A 19,933-nucleotide genomic window follows, 5' to 3' on the forward strand; every position below is an offset into this window, starting at 1 on the left:
TCTTTTTTGATTGAGGAGAAAATCTCTTTCCATACAAAAGGGTATCTGATCACTTTCCAAGTAAAATAATTAATATCAGAAATCCTGACATGCTTTATGCCCAAGAGTCTGAAACACCTACCGGAACAACTGCAGATAAAATACACACAGTTAAAAATCTTACAGATAAAATAGAAATTGAACCTCTTTAATTTAAATCTGCAGTAATGGTTACTTCAAAGGATTATTTTGGTATATGGATACATACTTAACATCTAAGAAAAGCTTAATCAACTAATATTACAATAGTAATATTGTTACAGCTATGCTGGTCTAAGGCTACACGGCAAAACTGGTAGAGATCACTTCAGTCACATGAACATGAAAAGGTCACAGATACACACGAAAGCAAGTCCTTTCCCCAGACTACTTCAGTTCCACTAAGAGAGCTCTTCTGCTGTACATTTATGTTAGTAAAGCCTTTTCAGGTATCTGCTGCGTATGCACTTTCATGAGAAATGTTTCAGGCTTCTGTGTAGACTATTGAAGGCTTTCAACTGACGGTCAATATGCTTGATATTACTATCGTCTACCTAGCCTACTGCAGAAAACTTTTTCTAGTGACTTCTACCACTAGGAAAAGTTTTAGTCCTTTTAGTCTAGTCCTTCTAGAAAGGACCTGTGTTACCTGCTCTACATATAATTCAATTATCTTAAAAGACACCACACTCCTACATTTGGATGAGGGGAGAGTAGCTTACATCCACATCAGTATTCAAGTAACAGCACTGTACCTTAACAGATAATTGAACAGGAAAAATAGAACAAAAAACATTTGAAAAGCACCAAAAAACATGCAAGTTGCATCCTTAACAATGCTTTCTTTGCAAAAAATTTGACATCACCATTTAAAAGAAAAAACAAACCAAACAAAACTAAAGCATTAACAGCTCAGACTATCAACAATACAGTGCTGTGATACAACCCCAATTGTATCACAATTTCACTAAGTTTAATGAATTTTTAAACTGCTTCCATGCATAAATCATGTGTAGCATGATTAAACACCTTAAACAGCAGATTGTAATATGCCACTTTGCAGCAACTGCCCTACAGGATAGCTTTTAGGGGAACAAAAGCTAAAAAATATAAATCCAAAACCAAACCTCAACCTTAGATGAGAAACCGCCAGAAGAAACACAAGTGAATACCAACTAAAAATGAACTTTTTCAGCCACACAAACATGACCTTAAAAAAAAAAAAAAAAGAAAAAGAAACCACCTCATACACAGTGTCATCCAAAGACCGCTTCTGCAGCGATCCCAGCTACATGCTGCTGTCTGCCCAAACAAGCTGAACTGCAGAAGAGGCAACGAAAACAGAGAAATGCCCTCCTAATGTTACTTTGCACAAAATTAATAGGTGTGGCTGACACCTGATGCTGCCAGAGATGTTAGGTGATCACAAAGAACAAGAGTCCTGACCTCGGATAGAAAGTTAGATAGTAACACAGAATTACCCATCACTCTGAAGTCATGAAAAACCCTGCTGCTGTAGCACAGAGTGCTATATTTAACATACTACCATGAAGGACCCACTTATCTAAAAAAGGCAAAGCAAACAAGTCTATTTTTTTAGCAACAATATGAAGCATCACAAAAAAAAAGGAGGTTGGATTTCACAGTTTCTTTAGCTAGCAAGGCTGCAAAAGCTAAAACCACATACTTGGTATTTGTGGCACAACAAATTCCCACCTTACTCAACCGTGACTCTCCAGCAGTTATTGTAGTTGGGAGGAATTGCCTAGCTTTCTTCCTTCCCAGGATGTCAGCCACAAAGTCACGACAGTGCAACATACAGGATATGCTTCACTGGGCAGTCCCAGGTATAAGGAACTTCTTAAACCACTATATCCTGTCATCTTACGCTAGATGCTCCATGGAGAACAAAGTATAGCACACAGATGTTTTCAATATATAACTGAACAATCTAATTTACATTAAGGCTTTACAACATTTTACATCCTCAGACCTAGCTTCTTCAGTTGCTCCTAACTTCCACAAACTTAATCCAAGATAAAACACTTATGCTGGATGCCTGCCCCAAGCAGAATGAGGTAAACCAGTTGAGAGAAAGAAAAACCAGTTTTGTGTCCAGCATGTTTTGAAGAAGTGAAGATTCCTCTTTCAGAGTTACTCTAGTTGCCTTCAAATTTTGACAGTTAGGGTTTATATATATATATATTTATATACATATACATACACACTTTGCTACTTAAAACCTAGTCCTTACCAACATATGAACCCATTAATTGTGCCTTTAACATATGGCTCTGGGAAAAAAAGGCTAAAAAAACATCACCAACAGCTCATATAGGCTAAGTATATAAAAAAGATACTTTCAATATGCCATTCTCCATTACCCAAGAGCTGACTGAGTCAGTACACAGCATTCCCATAGAGAAACTGAACGTCCTCTAAGTGATCTAAAGCACACAAAGCACACATTTTAACTAGTACTCCTTTATTTATGCAAGCTTCCTGCTAGTAAGAGGACAATATGAAGATGGAAAGCATACAATCTGAATGAAAGGTTCCGGCAAAGGATGAGAAGGTGTAAGACAAACAAAAATTTTATAAAGAACTAGGGAGGAAAGAGACATAGACCGGCTGGGTAAAGAAATTCAGAGCTTGGCTCATTTGGCTCATTTCTGCAGCCCTGTCTCCCAAAGCAAAGGAAAGCCTGGATTCTTGGGAGTCTGTTCCAAGTGTCTTTGCTCTTCTCACATCGATGAACTCACTGGCAAAACATCCATGTCCTCCAGTGCTAGGCTATTTCCTACTACCATTGGCAGTACTACGTTAGTTTAAAAGGCAAACATCTATGCAAATACGTTTCAACCCAACAGACCACCCACACTGGTAGCAGCAAGAAGTCATACCATGCTATTATGTTTGCACTAGTTTTATTTTTAACATCTAGAGCATTAGGGTTGCAAACTCACACACAAAAATTAAGAAAAGCTACAATTAAAACTGCTTTGTGCAATCTCCATCCACTGCTTTATGCACTTGTTCAGACTGCATGTACTTAAATTCTAACATTTTATGCTCTCAAGATAGGCCTTCTGTAGAAATGAACTGGGAAGAAGAACAAGAGAATGTCTGTTTTACCCTTGGTGTCCTACTGGTTTGAAAAGTTAAAGGAACTGAGATACCTATGAAGCATGAGACTGCAAAGAGAAAAAGCAAAACAAACCCAGTGATTAAGGCCACCAAAAGCTAGCCTTGCCACTGAGTGCCTATATGACAGTAGGCCAGTCCTTTCCCCTGCCTTTAGAGTCATTTTTTGTATGGTTTTTATTTTACAGATATCTATTCAGATCATCTGCAATCCAATTTGTGCACATACTCGGCAACCCAGAAGCAATTAGGCTCTGTTCTTTAAACATATCAATTGCTTTACGCTATAAAATGCAAATGGAAACAGGACAGAATTTTAATAACAGTCTTGCCAGATGAAGGAAATTCATTATTATTAATGGAATACTTAAATGTTCTGATGATAACCAGCAAAGGAAGACTTGCAAGTAACTTGATAAATCTGCTCTTTGGGATGGCTTTCACTAATATAGTTTAAAAGAAACTGGAGCTTCACACAAAAAGTATAAAGCTAAGTACCAGACAGCACTGAATGAATATATTTTAATGCCACAGCCGTACAAAGAATGATGTGAACATATGCATTCACATAGTTAAAAGATATACCTAGAATAACTGCTTAAACTGAGCCGCAAACACTGTGCAATTCACACCGCACACACAAAAAAGCCCAACCTTAAGGGCAAATAAGAGATAAGGTTAGATGCAGTCTAAGAATATTAGCTGGATATAGTCTGCAGTTATATCCTTACAGAAGCCAGACAAGTCTATGCAATTTGTGAGGAAAAAAAAAAATAATAACAGGCTAAAAAATGTTACAGAAACATTTTAAATACCTGACTTCCAAACAGAAGAGGAAATAGACAAACAACCCTCCCCCAAATATTTACCTTATTGCAATAAAGCATCCAAAGCTCATACAGCCTCTCTCGGGATGCCATTCCTTCCCTTGCTCTTTTCGCGATAGCAGCTACTTTTGTTCAAGATCCTACCATGCTCGGTTCCCAGGTGCTTTTTCCGTAGACCTGACTTTATTATTACAGTTATATCATAACCCGAAGAATCAAAGATGAAAATAACAGCGTCTCAGTCTCTCCTTATCGGGTAAAAAACGTAGCACAACACAGGCAACTGCAGGCAGGGGTCAAGCATGTCCGTTCTTCGCCAGCGCCTCTTCGGTTTTAACCTCTGAAAGTGAAAACATACCCTTCAGGCCTTTGGTGGAGGAAGGAAATAACAAATCCGCACTTAAAGCCCACAGACGACCTCGGGAATTACGCGGCGGCAGTTCGCATCGTTTTCGTGTCTGACATTACCACCCCTACGACGGAGAACTCTGGTTTCTGATCTCCGTGACGCTTTCTTCTTTCCTGCAGGGAAGCAGCAGGGCAGCTGTCCCGGGGGAGCTCTGAGGCGGCTATGGTAATGCCCGGAGGGGACGGAAGCCGCCTGCACGCCTGAGCCCCAGCCCGTCAGTGACAACCGCTGCCCTGCTCGCCCCAGGCCCGGACTCCGCAGCGGCCTCGGAGCCCGGCGGGCCCAGGCAGAGTCGTCTCCCGCAGCCTGAGGGATGCCTAGGAAGAGACGCTGCCCGCGGCCTCTTCGCTCCCCGCAGGGCCCCGTGCTGCCCCGCCGCCCGCTCCCGAGCGAAAGCAGCTGCCCCGTGCCGCCACCTACCGCGCCCTCAGCCTCCCGCAGCTCCCACCGCGCTACCGCGGCCTCTCTCCCCGCAGCCTTCCCGGGCCACTGCGGGCGGCGGCCGGGCAATGCCGAGCGGCAGCCGGACGGCGGAGGGGGCCGGACGTCGCCACATCGCCCGCCCCGCCCGCATTCCGGCACACGCCCCGGGCCGCTGCCGAGGGGCGGGGAGGCCGCGAGCGCCATCTTGGCTTCGGGCAGGGGCAGTACCGCCAGCGCCGGCGGAGCGCCGAAGGTCGGGGCCGCTGGCTGGACAGGGGGAGGCCTGTGGGGTGGACTGGGGCCGCTGTGGAAGCTGCGATAGCTGTGTTGGCAGAGCCATGCTCAGCACACTCCACTTCACCCGAGGAGCAGGCGGTCCCCGTAAGGTGACGCGACCCTCTCCTGCCCGAGGGGTCTCCTTGCCTGTAAAAGGATCGGCATTCCCAGTCCTTGCGAGACCGAACACCTCAGGAAACGTCCGCGTTGCTTTGTAGGCAGTAAAGCTGAGGAAGCACGTACATGTGTTTTGCACACAGTCCAGAGAGGCCTGCCTCCGTAGCCTGAGTGTGGACATGTATGCACATACAACCTGCTACTGCTTTAAAGTCTGTACCTCGTATGCAGAGCTTGAGTAGAACTAAGAAAACACTCCTAAAATAAAGTCAGATTTCTAAAGGAGGAATGTGAAAAGATTCTTCAGCTTGCTGGTGTTGCTCTTCTCAAACGTGTGGGTAGCGCACTGACCCTCCCGAAGGCACAGTGCTCCAGCAAGGGACTTTTCCTCCTGCTCTGCTCACTCAGTAGTAGGATCCTTCTAGCACGGCTTGCCAGGGAACAGGCCTCCCTTGGAAAGTGGGGAGGGAAATTAATGCTGTGTCAGGCTCCAATTAAGGGAGAAGGAGATTTAAGGAGGCCTGAGCCTTCTCCTCCAGGTTGCTGTGAGGCCCTGAAACCTCTGAACACAGCCCTGCTCCGCATCAGGTGATGAAGCATTCATTGCGCTGTCGATTCCTTTGCAGGGGATTTCCGCACCACTGCAATGATTTCACATGAGTTTTGAAAGTCCTTTGCAAAGGCATTGACTGTGCAATGTCATTGTACTGCCTGCTGTACGAAAAATTGCTAGGGATGGAGAAATGTCACCAAAAGCCCAGAGATAGTCTGATATTGGTCCCTGCGATACCGCTTTGTTTTTAGATGAGTGAACTTTCCCTGGAGAAATTTAAGGGCTAATGTGTGCTTGGTGTTGTATGATCTAGATCAGTATTGTGATAGTGGGAGAAATATCTTTTACTGCAGTGTCTAAACATAATTCCTAGCACGAATGGAGAGACACTGACAAAAAGGAGTCTGTAATATTTTTAGTTGTGTGAGACACGTGCTGTGGTACTTACTGCTAGCCACCATGGTCTCCTGGCTTAAGGCTGCAACATGATTTTTTCCATTAAGAAAAAAATAGGAGCTCAGAGGCAAGCTCAGTCCCAGGGCAGGACCTGCTAAGCTTAAAGCACCCTGTTCCTCCAGGAACAGAAAAGATTCTGCCTCCTTCTTGAGGGACTTATCTCAGGGCTCAAGTTAACTGCTAGGAGGTTCTCCCTAACAGCCAGCCTGTATCACCTTTGAAGCAAATTCAAATATTATTTGTCCTCTCCATAGTAATATGGAAAAAGGACACTCTTTGTACCATACTTTTTGAGTTATATTTTACCTATCACACCTTCTTATAGCCTTTCCTATGCTAAAACAACAGTCTTTATTTCAAACTTCTCTTACAATTTGCTCCCATTGAAAAAGTCAGGCCCAATCAAAACCATGCAAAACCACCAATCCTTCCTTGAAATACAGCTCAGTATTCTTGCATTATTAGCTTTTACCAGTGCTAGGAGGTGCTCCCACATAAAGAAGTCCGACAGTAGACTCCACTAAAACAACAAAAACCACCTACTGATAGAGATGGGAGACTCCTTCCTTCTTAAGTGCTGCTGCCTACCTAATTGGGATGCTCACAGAGTATAAACCAGCCATTTCCTACTCTGCTGGAATTGTAATGACGTAGTTATCCTAGTGGGCTTAAACAATTGCTGCTGCTTGTGTAGATAGTTCTTGCCTTTTATAGGTGCTCTGGAGGGAGAGTAAAACATGTATAGCCTGTTCCAGCAGCATCCAGGGTGAGTAGTCCACTGATCTGATCTTCCAAAGGTATTTCTTTAAACAGCTTGCTCACTGTAGAATTGTTATGATGACTTTTAGATGTCTGTGTTGCCAGGTATAGGACAAGTTTAATATTTCCCTGTCAGTATAGATAAACAGGCAGTATTCATTGAGTTCTTTCTTGTATGTAAATATGAGCAACAAAGAGAGGTTAGTGGGGAAAGGTGAACTACAGCTCTGTCCCTACAGGTGTAGTATAACTCAGAGTGAAATTATAATTCCATATGCTTACTGTGATAAAGATTCAGCTAAGGATGCGGGAGTCAAAGAATGGAAGGAGGATGTAAAAAAAAGCATTACTAGCTATGTATGGGTACTTTAAAGTGTGACTGTGTATGAACTGGTCTAGCAATGAAAACTAATTACCTAACTTTTCATCATCTTTTCTTCCATAACTATGTATCAGTTGTTTCATGGATCTTAAATAGCCAGGTAGGCAGTGTTCATTTGTATTTCATTGTCCCTTAGCTGCTGTCTTGTGGTAGCTGTCTGTTTACAGCACTGGTTGTTTTTCATATGTTGTACATTATTTGTGGTTTTGTACTTTATCTCTTTTCAGTGGCTGCATATTAGTAATTTAATCTTGCTATGAACTTGTCAGTCAGCAAGTTCAGGTAACAGAAAGGTTACAGAGAAGGGTGTGAATAGGGAGAAAGCATGAGTTTGACGTTAAGGAAAGACTCAATAAAGGAGTGGACTGCATTGGATTGCAGCTTTGAGATCAGGGACCTCTGAAGTGGCAGGAAAAAACCCACACTTTATAGTAAAGCTTTTGTTAAGTTATACTTATTTCTCATAGGAGGTAATGAAACAGATACAAATCTGTATCTGACTTTCAGATACTCTGAAACATGTTGTTTGACTGTAAGGCTTCTACTGAGATCATGCCCAGGAGCAGCAAAAATCATGCTGGGGTACATCAATGGCAAAGCTTTTATCTGAGGTTTTTCTTGATGTCTTGGGGCTAATGCTTTGTTTACTAACAATGAGGACCTGAATTATGCTTAGAATTGAACCTGCCTCTCAATTCTTCCACCTTCCTATACAAACAGACCCTTGTACAGAAGCAAGGTGTAGTCTGTACATTCCAAGTAAGCAAGTGGCCTTCGCAGCTGTGTTTAAAACTCCCACTATCAAAATACCTCTTGGGTATGTAAAGAAGTAGGGCTTTGTATATACGAGTTTCTAGCCATTCAAACCTAATTAACCTGAGACTGCATTTGGTGGGCTAGTAGAAAGGAAGAAGTTGGCCCTTGCAAGATGCTACAGCCTCTGAGATGGTGTTTTGCAGAGGGTAGCACAGGATCAGCTTGCCTTGAGTTTCTCTGACTGTGATTGCACAAAATGAGTGTGCAATTATTCTATTAGGTAAGGCAGCACACTTAATTGGTGTTTATTCTTCGTTCTGTCACCATATTCACATTGTACCCTGGGCAGCTCAGGGCTTGTTAGCTGCTTGCAAAATTTGGAAATGGGAAGGAATTTGTTTGCCCCTTGACACATAAGCTGATATCTAGGCATTTTAGTTGCTTTCTTTCAAAGTGTTGGAGACTGGCCAGAGCTAAAGCTGGGAGGTGATGGTCTCTCTAATAGCATTAAGCCCCTTTGGCCCCTGGCTGCTCTGTTTCATATATGCAGGGTTAAACCATTAACCAGACTCAAATTCAGGAAGGAATTTAGCCCAGGGTAGCCTGGGACCATGGTGAGTGTTTTTGTTGTTCTTTGTCCTTTCAGCTTGTTTCCAAGGGGGGCCTTCATGATAATGAATCCCCTGCTGTAAAAGGCCCAGGATCTCTTATGCTGCTTTTCTATAACATAGGCTCCCTTAGCAGAGGCTTTAGGTTTGCAGCTGTGCTAGGAATGTTCTTGTTTAAGGTACACATTAAAGATTCTTCCAGCCTAATTAAATAATATGCTTTTGTCTGCTTAGGTTCTTACAGGTTGTAATAGCCAGTAAAGATTCATGGATGGGTGTTAAGGCTTAGAACTGCCCCTTTCCTCTGCTGTCATTTAGGTTATCTATGCTAGAGCTAGCACGTGTAGACTCACGCTATAGAATCATAGAATAGTTAGACTTGGAAAGGACTTTAAGATCATCTAGTTCCAACCTCATGGTATAGCTGTCTTTGTTTTGCAGATTGTCAAAGATATCAATTGTTAGTGCACAAATTTGCGTTGTGAAAGTGTTCTCCTTCCTTCACCAAACTCACTTTTCACTCAAAGTAAGCCCTTACTCGTCACTGTTTTATGGCCAGTGATCAGTGAAGTTACTGTACTTGGACTTCAAATGGTAGTGCTTTAGTTAAGAAGCTGTTTAACAAAATGCTTTCATTATGTTGCAGAGCTCAGCAGATTTGAATCTACAGCATGACTCCTCAAAGCAATCTGTATCAGGAGAGAAAAAAAACCTAACATGGCAGCAAGCAAGGTTTAAAGATGTGTAGGTGTTGGTAGTCTCTGATGATCTGTCTGTACTTAATTCCCTCTCAGCTGACATAAGCATGTCCTGAGAATGGATGCTATAGCAACTTGGGGCCTAACTCCTCTTTGTGTGGGGAAGAATGCAAATGAAGGGAAATAACTGAAGGGAATTGGGCTTAAGAAAGCTCCGACCACTGCTAGACTGTTCCAACCTTGCTGGGGCTCTTGCAAAATGTTAGAACTGTGGCCTCCCAGAAGTTAGATGTTGGTTGCAGCACAGTGCCTGCTTTTGAGTGGGATGTGAAACTGAGGGTGTGCCATTCCCTGTGTCCTTGTGAATCCTACAGGGACTCTGCTAGCTTACTCCTGACACAGGCAAAGTATAGAGACCTGAATGATGGCTAGTGTTGTGAGACATGCAAACAGAGTTTTAAAGATCCTGCAAAGTTATGTCAACAACAGTGTGCCCTTAAAAGTATGTGTGAGATTTGGGCGGGGGCCACTTGCACACTGAATGAATTGTAGACTCTTTAACATAATGGGTCTCTCTTCTGGTTTTTAACCCCAGACATTAGAGAAAGCTCCTACTTCTCTGTGATGCTGAGGGTCAACATGAGTTCATGACTACAGACAGTGTGAGGTCCTGGCTAAACAAAAGAGCATAGTGTAGGCCGTGAGCTGGAAATAGGAGCCATTCAATCCTGTGCAGGACTCTGGACTTAATGCTAAGTGGCAACAGGAACTACTGGACCCCAGGACTCTATTATCACAAAGTGAACAAGCTATTGAGAGATTTATTTTGATATCTGTAACACTACAAATAGTAGTTGACAGAGATAATTCTAATTAATAAACATGGTAAATACTGTAAATGCTTTGCTTTTTCTTAAGTCATCTAGTGTCACAGATGCAGGTTTGGTATGCAATATCTCCATGAGGATACTGTGACTGTGAGTTTACCAACCTATTCACAGGAGAACTACTTTGGAGAAGGACATTGCTTTCATGGGGACATTCAAGATGCAGGGTACACCCTATAATAAATTAAAGTGTAGGATTTGTCCCATGGAATCAGTGACAGGTGGATTTTTTGATTTTTGTTATCATAAATGAATGTTTTCCATTTTTTCCTCTAAGGTCTGAAATAATACTTACCTTCAAAGATGCTATTTTTAAATTATCTGAGACTGCAAATAAAAATTTAGTTTGGCAATTTAGATGCAGGTTTTCTCTGAGCTTGGGTGTTACCAGCTCATTTCCTCTGACTTCTGGGGAATTAGTCCTACGAGTAAAGCAAGCATACAGGCTCTGAAGCCCACTATAGTCAGGACTGACTGGTGGATTTTAAATCAAAAGCTAAAAGCATTGCAAGAAAAGGGAGCCTTAGGTGGCAGGTTTTTCTCTGCTTTTCCTCTAAGATGATAAACTGTTTGAAGACTGTCTCTGACTCTTGTATGTAGCACAGCTAAGATCTGATGTAGAAAAATACTTCTTGCTAATGCTCAACACAGTTTCTGCAGGTGTTCAAGTGCAGTTGTATAGACACAAGATTACTGCTGCTGTACAAAGACCAACACCTTAATTGCTTTAAAAAAGCAAACAAAAAAACCCCAACCAAACAAAAACCTACCACAAGTGAGCCCAACACCACTTTAGTATCACTTTCTATGACCAAGTAGCCTGCTTGTTTGATGTGAGGTGCGTAGTGGACATTGTCTACCTGGATCTTTCCAAGGCTTTTGATAGTTTCTCACAGCCTCCTCCTAGAGAAACTAACACTTTATGGCCTTGATGAGTGGTCTCTGCACCCAGAAAATTGTGGTAAATAGCTCCTTAGTCTCTTCCCAGGAGCCTCCCAAGTCAACTTCCCTTCAGTTCATCTTGTTCTCACCCTCATCATCTTTGACTCTTTCCCTCTACAGCTTGAAAGGACACAAGTGCTTGCACTAGCTTTCAGCACTTCGATCCAGAACTTGGCTTAACTAAGTGAAACCCAGAACTGCATGTCAGTGAAAACAATAGCTGCATTATCTTATGCAGATGGAATGTATTTGGAAACTTGCTGTGATGGTTTATGAAGCTTCTACTGGACAAGCAAACTGAGTTGTACATAAAGGTTACAACATGGGTGAACTTAATTTTGCATGAATTTTGGAAGGATTCATTCCAGCATGAAGGCTATTCCTGGGCCAAATCTCAGACCCTTAGCCTTATGTGAGAGTACTGAAATATTTCACATCTTGGCAACCTTTTCCCTCTTAGTAAAACTTTTCCAGGGAATGAGTCTAGAAGAAAAAACACAGATTTATGATGTGCTGAATTCTTCAGAAAAATCTATCATGAGGCAAACATGCATTCATTTGCATCTCAAATACATGGTGGTGTTTCTACAATGGGATGTGTCAAGTTGCCTCTGTAGTAGTATAGTCACTATCTTTGCCTACCTTGAAAGAAAAACGTTGACTGGGGTATGGAGATGCTTAGTTCTCAACTCTGTACTAAACTTCTTTGTTTAGATCATGTATAGCCAAAGTGGTTTTATATATATAATATAATAGATATACTCCTCATCTGCCCCCTAGCAAGCACTAATCAGCCATCATTTGATTGGGAATCCTAACTGACTTATTTACCTCTTTGGGAATCTAAACCCCATTAGGTGAACTTTGTAAGTGTCCTTTCTATTGCCCTCCTTCTAACACAGAGGTGTCTGGGGAAGTTGTTACTTGTGCCAGAGTTGTCAAAATGGCGTGTAGTGCTCTGATTCCAATATAGGCAGTAGCATACATGGAGATGGCATGGAGAACTCCTGTAATGATACAAGACTTAATGGAGTCATTGAAGCCCATCCCATCGTCTCAGAAGTACTGGTGGCCTATGTAGCTGGGACATGCATGCATCATCCAGCAGCCATTTTCCATTGCGGTAGAGTTACAATGGTTGAGGTGGGCACGCAGGTGTGGCTGGACTGTGGGGCTTCACAGGAGCAGCCCTTAAAGACTCTGTCATCAAAGAAAGTGATCTGCAATAAAACAAAAGTAACCCTGTCACACTGGAAAGTATTTGAAAGCTGGCTTTGTTTGCATAGATTGTACAAAACAATCCAAAGACCTGAAAGATCCATAGGGACACTTGTACCAGGCCCAAAGACTAGCAAAGCCTTTATGTTCATTTTCTATAGGATGAACAGACAGTCAGTGGTGTTTTCATTTGTCTATTACTACAAATGACAGGTGGATATCCCTTTGGGACTCTGGGAAGTGGGGGGCATCTCTCATCATGATGATTTCATGCTGGAAATAGCCTGTCAGCAGTTTTATGACAAGTTTTTTTAGCATTTGGAGAAAGTGAAACCCAAATTGCTCTTTGACTGAAAGCTTCATGGATGACTTCTGTGTATCACACAGCCATTCAACTTTTGCCCATCTCCTGCACCCTGTCCTGGGCTCCTAGGAATCTTCTGTAATGTAGAATGCAGAAAAGGGAAGAAATAATTTTCCTACAGCTGGATTACACTGAAGCTTTCACCTCTCTTAATGATACAGCAACAAAACAAGACTGTTATGCATAACCCAAGTTAATCATTAAGCACTCTGGGTCATGTTGGGCAGCTGTATCTTAACAGCAGTAAAACTGAGTAAGAAAAACTTAAATTCAGTGGCATTGTTTGGTGATATTTGTTACATTTTGGGGGATAGAGTACTTAAAACTTATTTTCCTGTACATCTTAGTCTAAGATTATATAAATTTTAGGTCTCTTTCAGCATCTGACAAACTCAAAGGGAAACTAGAAAGACAGAAAAATAAAGCCAAAAGATTTCTTATGCGTAAATGTTTTGGCATTTGAAAGTTTCCAAGGACAATATAGGCTTTCTTTAGGAAACTTATCAAAGACCTAGATAATAAAACCACCACTTGAGGTTTCCCCACAGGTAATTTGTTGGTAGATCACCAAGCTATGTTTGCAAACATACTTGCCTATAAGGAGCTATGCAGGTGCTAGGTTGGTTGTCAGTGCTCCAATCATTCAGCCATTCTTACTTTTGCAGTTTTTATTATGATTTAATTGTGAGCTCTTAGCATGCAGGAGTTGCAGCAGTCCTTTATACACAGTGCACAGTGCTACATCCACAGGAATTGGATGAAAGGTAATTTTTTGCTCAGCAAAGAGAATGGATGTTTTTTCCCTTCCCTTTCTCCATTATCATTCTCTAAACAAAAGTCAATAGCAGTAGTCTGGGGGGTACACACTTTATTGGTACTGTCAGTAAGCAGAGAATCAGACTAAAGGGGAGGTCAAGTAATATTTCTTTTAGTTATTTTACTGATGGAAGACGTGCAAGTGATAGTGCTGGAAGTGCTTCAGCAGAATTGTTTCATGTCACTGTTTTTACTCTCCTCTGTTTTACTTGAGAGATGTACCGATATCTTAGTCACTGAGGTGAAATGCAACAGCACATTAATTTCTTCAGCTGAAGAAACTTTAATTGCAGTTGAACTTAAATAAAGAAAAAGCTGTTTAGGAAGAATGCTCTTAAGTTTTCAGTCTGATCTGATTAATCCCAAAGATGCTCAGGGCTGTTCATTCTGGGCCCTTGCTTGGTGAGGTGTAGTACAATTCTCATTCAATCAAAACATTGTAGTTGTCTTTAGAAGCCTGGGCAATAGGTAGCCTCAAAGTCAGAGCTGGTTTGAATTTATTTGAAGGGCAGGCTGAAGCTGATGTACTTTGGGGCTATGCAGGTAAAGTTATTCTGCTGATGGCCACCTTTGGGTTCTAGCAGGAACTTTTTTCTTAGTTTGTCTCATTTGAGTAATGGGAGGTAACCCCAAAAAAAGTGCGTTTTCATATTTCCTGCTCATACTGCATGGAGCAACAGTAGATCTTTTTGTCGCACTGGCTTCTTGTTCAAACAAAAAGCAACATGGTTGTACTTTCTTGCTTGAGTCTTTCATTATGAGTCTTGTATGGTGATTTCATGAAGCTACAAAACTTTAGGGGTGAATCTTTAGCTGGTCTGGTTTTGTACTCTAGTTGTGCTCCTGATGGGTGTTGTAAATGGTATCACTCCTGCCAGCCTCTCTCTTGGAGGTGCTTCCTCAGGCAGGAAATTGTAGCCTTTAACACTGGAAGCAGAATGAAGGAAGAACGTGAATTAAAGTCTGGCAGTTGCTTTTGAATACCTCCATGCTTTGTTTGGAGCAAAAATAACTTCTTCCTGATGGTTAACGCTAAGCAAATTGAATTAACTTACAGGAACAACTATGTGCAGGCCTGTGCTTGCATTTCTCACAGGTCTTTGACAGGCTCAGAAGTGTTAGACTCTTTTGGTTCTTTCTGTGGTCATGCCTGCTTTGTGGAGCCAGTTTTCCTTTTGGGTCCTGAATGGTCCTTCATAGTTAATACAGTGGGCACAGGGCTTGGTGATGAAGCCTGGAGTTTGAGAGATGAGAGTAGGGGCAGTGATACATGAATTCCTTCTTATAGCTACAAATGTAGAGCAGCCATCATGAGTCAGATCAGTGGTTCAGCTAATCAAGTAACTTGGCAGCAGCTGTGACCATGAGTAGCCATCATGGGAAGGGTAGATTTGAAGCAAATACATATGATACTTTCTTCAGACTTCAAGACTGCAGTAATTTTAGCTCAAGAGGTTTCCTGGTCATGAGGTTGCTTCTGGTTAATAATCCTCAGTGGATTTGTCTTACAAGTACTCATCCAGCTTCTCCATGAATCCTGTAGACTTTCCCCTTCCAGGAACCTATGACACAGATGGGCTGGGCACTGCAGGAAGGGCTTCAGTTTGATTTTTAAACTCTAGAGCCAAAATATCTTGTTAGCCAAATGGTATCCGTGATCTGAGGAGTCAGGTTATTCATGCCTGTTTCAACTGCTCTCATCTACAATGCTGCTAGAACAGCTGCTTTTACATGGAGATTGCCTGATTCTGCACCCCGGAAAAACTCAAGCATAGGGATACTCTGTAAATAGCAACGAGCGTTTATGTAGAGAAACCTACCCTGCATGCCAGCAACTGGAGTGCCTGCTACCAACCATAAAACAATCCACAGGAACCTGGAAGACATGTCAGCAGAAACTTGGATGCTCTCTGTGGATTTCCAGTGTTCCTCTCCTCTGACACCCTTGTGCTTACTGTATGTTTGAGGTTCTCTGAGCATTTGCAAGCAAAAGCAACTAAAACCTTCTGGTGCTCCTTGAAAACTAGGGATTCCAAACATTCCTGTCTCAGGCGGAAAAAATTGGAGAGGTTTGGCCATCCCCAAACTCTCGGATGCGGCAGATACAAGAATCCAGACATCCTAAATATTGCTCTGATCACTGTAGTATATTTCTGTTCATTCTTGCCTTTGACCAAAGGAATGCCAGCATGTAACCTACACATCAGTACTATACATCACATATTTCTCAATTGCACTAATTGAACTAGCTACTTCGTTGAAGTACATATGCATATGTTAATTGCTGTTTGGGGGCTGGTCTGTTTTTTCTTACTGAAGGCAAATGAAATATTTTGGTTCCCTGTTCTAAGCAGGCAAGTGGATACTGCACTTGAAGTGCTGTATTATTTTGCAAACTTTGGTTAGCACACTAACCTAAGCATGCTAACACACATATTACTTATACGATGCAGTTCCTATAGATGCAAATATTAAGCATTTGTGAAAAAGAGGAAACATGCTTTTGTACACTTCTGCCTTGAGAGCTAAATTGTTCATGCTCCATTTCTCTCTGGCTGAAACATGGTGTTCTTATGCACACCAGACATTTGCAGCAGTTCAACAACCTACTTTGTGCAGTAAAACACAGGTGGGAGGGCACAAAGTGTCCCATGTACAAAAAAAAAAAAGATAAGAAGGGCAAAGAAGGGTTCTATTTTCCTCTCCAGTGTTGTCAGGGAAAGGCTGGAGAGGATCACTAGCAGGCTATTATTGATGGGTCATGTGAGCATGAAATAATGGCTAAATGAGGTCTCTGACATTAGCAAGTAGAGATGTTGAATTTTAAGAAGTCTACCTCACTGCGATAGAAGTTGCTGAGTTTTATTCTAGGACTCCATTATCAGGATGTTTATTAGGCAAAACCAAATCACAGCCTAACATTTAAAGCTCAGATGGAAGGACTTAAAATTAAACATGCACTAGATAAGGCTGCAGAGTGTTCTAGTATTTCTATGCTCTCCCTACTGCTTTCTCTTTCCAAAAGTCTCCAGCACCTTGCTGAAGAGCAGTAGTATATTTGCCTAACTATGCCTGGGAAAAAAATTCTAGACTCCACTACCTAGATGAGATCTATGTTAAGATGTAAGATCCTTTAACTGTTTTGTATTTTATTATGGCTCTCATTCATTATTGCACAGAGTGCCTGCTGGCATAGGATTCAGTGATGATTAGTAGGCATATACATAATTATTTCAATGATAATTAATGCTGCAATAGGATTTTTTGAGCACAAGAAGATGTTGTCCTGTTTCTAATCCACACTGGTGTGCTTATTTAGTTCCTTTTGCATGCAGAATAGCCTGGCAGTTGAGGGATTTAGCTCGATCTCTAACTGCTGCAGCAGATCAGTGCAGCTCTGAAGTTAGCAGGGGCAGGGCAACTGACACCAGCTGAACATTTAGTTCATGGAGATTCACTGAAACGTGCTATATAAAGGTGGTGTGATTTTTAAGGATCTGGAAAAAGTATTTCTGGAGGAATCAACTGGGATAAGACTGGAAAGTTTTGCTGGAACAGTGGTAGCATGGAGCAGCTTGTTTCCATGAAGAATTTGATGCCAAATGCAGCATTCACCTTGTTCTGAGTTTGTCTGCATCTTTCTGTCCTTTTCCTCCTCAGTCAGTACTTTGCTGGATATAACTACTAATGGGACTTATTTTCCTATTCCACAGTACATGATAATTTAAATGTTAAAGGTCCAACTGCATATTGTTAACCTGGTAAGTGCAGAACTGTAATCTATTCCTAGATCAAAACCTGTAAAACTGGAGAAAACTTTGATGAAAGAATCAGACCTCCTCCTACACTTACCAGGGCTAGAAATATGCAGCTGGACCTTTAACAGTTATTTAAATTATCATGTAACTTTGCAACAGCTGGATAAATGTGAATATTTTTTTAAAGTATATCCCATCTCCCCCTAAAGTGTGAGAGAAATTGGATTTCCCTCTGGACTGCACAGTTTTAATTTGTTTGTAGTACTGAAGGAAGATTCATTTGAACAAGGATTTTGAAATGCATTCACTATTTGTTTATTGTGGGAGCAAAAACTCAGTGCAAGTCAGCCAGCCTCTGCAAAGAGACAATTTTGGTGTTTACTACACCCTGGTCAAGCAATCTTCTGTATTCCCTGGGCTTCAGTAAACACTATTGGCTCCTGAGGGTGGGTATTTCATACAAGACCCAAGAACCACCTAAAATATTGAGAGCAGATCTTAGGGAGATGGATGTAGCCTGGGACTGATAGGCAATCATCAGTGAGCTCCAACTTTTGGCCTTGCAGCTTCTCTCTTTCAAAGAGCTGAATCCTGTAGGAAACAGATTTCTGCAGTGCCAAGCACAGTAAAAATCTAGGAAAGACAGAAATTTAACTGATTCTGACATTACTGAACAAGACATACATAAAGAGCTGCTAGGAGCATTTCTGAGAAACTGTGTTCTGGAGATGGGATTGTGAAGAGGTTCAGTCTTTTGAAGCTCTCACCCATATGGAGGAGCTCAGGTGTGCCAGCAAATGGGTATGATCACGTGTGGTAGGAAGTAAATGGAGGATGCTTTATGATTTATAGATTTTATAAGGACTCTATTTTGTGGTAATAGGAGCAAATGTATTCAGGTGACTTTGAGATGATCTGTGGTGCTTACTCATAACCAGTCATGAATATTGTGGCCTTTTCAGAATTACGCTATTAAAAAACATTAAACATGTTATTCCATATGCTCCAATTATACACTGGTGCACAGGCAATTACCACGTGGCAAACTGCTAAGCAGTGTGAAGCATGGGAGTGTTCCTGCTGCTATAGCTTACACAGTCTGGTATACCTTACTAACCAGAGAAGTATTTCAGCAAGTATTAGTTCTTTGCCTGACTTTAACCAACACAATTTTTGTGTCAGGAAAGCTGTATTGATTGCAAACCTGATTTAACATGTTCTTGTGTCACTGAATCATAACATAGTATGGTCATGAGCAAGTTGCATACATCAACTTACAGCAGAACTTTATCAGCTGGCCCTGCTAGACCTTCCCTGCATAGTGTCAAAAACATTTCTACCTAGAAATAGTCACTCAGCTTTCTTTTAGCATCTCCAAGTTACGAACAGGCCCTGGAAATAGCACTGATATTAAACAGATTATTTCCTTCATTTCCAGTGAAACTTTGCATTGCCTTGCCGAACTTTGCCTGTTTCTCAAGTTACTTGAAGAGACTGTATACCTATATTCTTAAAGGATAAACTATACCAAACTTCTTAAACTGTGATACACTGTGAAGTAGAAATTATTTGTAGGATTACATGGCAAGACCTGATGGAGTCATAGATAATGAACAACTTCTCAAAGTTAGTACAGTCTTTCCTTTTTACAGTACTGGTGTTCTCAGTAATTGGGGTTCTCAGAAATTGTTCAGCTGCCTTTTTCTACCTGGATGGAATTGTATTTTTTCGCATATGACCACGGATCAAGGTGATCACTGCCACATTCATACCAGTGACCCTAGAAGCTCTTGTCTTCATAAAAAAAAAATTATCTCCAATATAAACATTTGCAAAGATTCATAATCCATCCAAGTGTCTATGTCAGAACAGGGTACTGGCATACTGGGGCTTCTACTTACCTTTCCCATTTTTGGCAGTTTGCTGAGGTGAAAGCTGAGAGCTATGAGCAAACACTGTAGTTGCTTTTATATACCATAGTCCTAATGCTGCACCTGTGAAAAGTAATACAAAAAGGCACGTTGTAAGCTGTGCGGAGATCTATGTTTTGTCTTTGTCGTGGTTTAAACCCTAGCCAGACAGCTTGTTCACCCACTCCCAGTGAGTGGTGCCGGGCTGAGAGCAATCGAGGGCCCCCCCCCCCCAGGGCTCTCCCCTTCCCCGCTCCCGGAGGAACGGGGAGGAGGATCAAAAGGGTGCAACTCCTACGGGTTGGGACAAGAACAGTCCAGCAACCAATGTACAACACAAATCACCACCGCTACCACCAGCTACAACAATGATAAGAGAAAATAACAAGGGAAGAGAATACAATACCACCGGCCAAGAAACGAGCCCTACCCAGAAGCCCGTGTCCTTCCAGGTAACTCCCAGTTACCCCCCACCCTGGGCATGACGTGCTGTGGTATGGAATACCTCTTTGGCTAGCCTGGGTCAGGCGCCCCATCTCTGCTTCCTCACGGCTTCCCCTCCTCCCTGGCAGAGCATGAGACTCACGAAGTCCTTGGTCAGGGTAAACATCA

The 19,933-nt window shown here is 41.9% G+C and overlaps 2 protein-coding genes and 1 long non-coding RNA gene across 7 annotated transcripts in view; all 3 read right to left on the minus strand.

Moving 5' to 3' along the window:
- Positions 1 to 4,968, minus strand: part of NBEAL1 (neurobeachin like 1) — a 79,318-nt gene extending 74,350 nt beyond the window's left edge. For 3 of the 5 annotated variants that reach the window (XR_009968902.1, XM_062640644.1, XM_062640642.1), the window contains exons 1-2: positions 4,819 to 4,968; positions 4,032 to 4,329 (exon numbers count right to left, since the gene is read on the minus strand). Coding sequence is in view for 4 of the 5 variants with exons in the window: in XM_062640644.1 (XP_062496628.1) it covers positions 4,032 to 4,082 (51 nt within the window). In the remaining variant the exon portion in view is untranslated. The remainder of the gene's footprint in view (positions 1 to 4,031; positions 4,330 to 4,818) is intronic. The other 2 variants (XM_062640645.1, XM_062640643.1) reach the window with 1 other exon arrangement.
- A 5,264-nt stretch (positions 4,969 to 10,232) lies between these two features.
- Positions 10,233 to 11,259, minus strand: LOC134175123 (uncharacterized). Its single transcript, XR_009968901.1, has 2 exons — positions 11,174 to 11,259; positions 10,233 to 10,487 (listed from the first exon to the last, which is right to left on the minus strand). It is a non-coding gene; the product is annotated as an uncharacterized LOC134175123 (long non-coding RNA).
- A 5,888-nt stretch (positions 11,260 to 17,147) lies between these two features.
- LOC134175118 (gamma-crystallin D-like) lies at positions 17,148 to 19,321 on the minus strand. Its single transcript, XM_062640615.1, is given in 4 exon segments — positions 17,148 to 17,905; positions 17,907 to 18,044; positions 19,082 to 19,212; positions 19,313 to 19,321. Coding segments are annotated over 4 exon segments (438 nt in total). The 3' UTR covers positions 17,148 to 17,745.
- Between the last annotated feature and the right edge of the window lie 612 nt (positions 19,322 to 19,933).

The sequence above is a fragment of the Pezoporus occidentalis genome, unplaced genomic scaffold, assembly GCF_034315485.1.
Source record: "Pezoporus occidentalis ecotype Australia unplaced genomic scaffold, CSIRO_AGI_Poc_V1 ctg66, whole genome shotgun sequence".
Taxonomy (NCBI): Eukaryota; Metazoa; Chordata; class Aves; order Psittaciformes; family Psittacidae; genus Pezoporus; species Pezoporus occidentalis.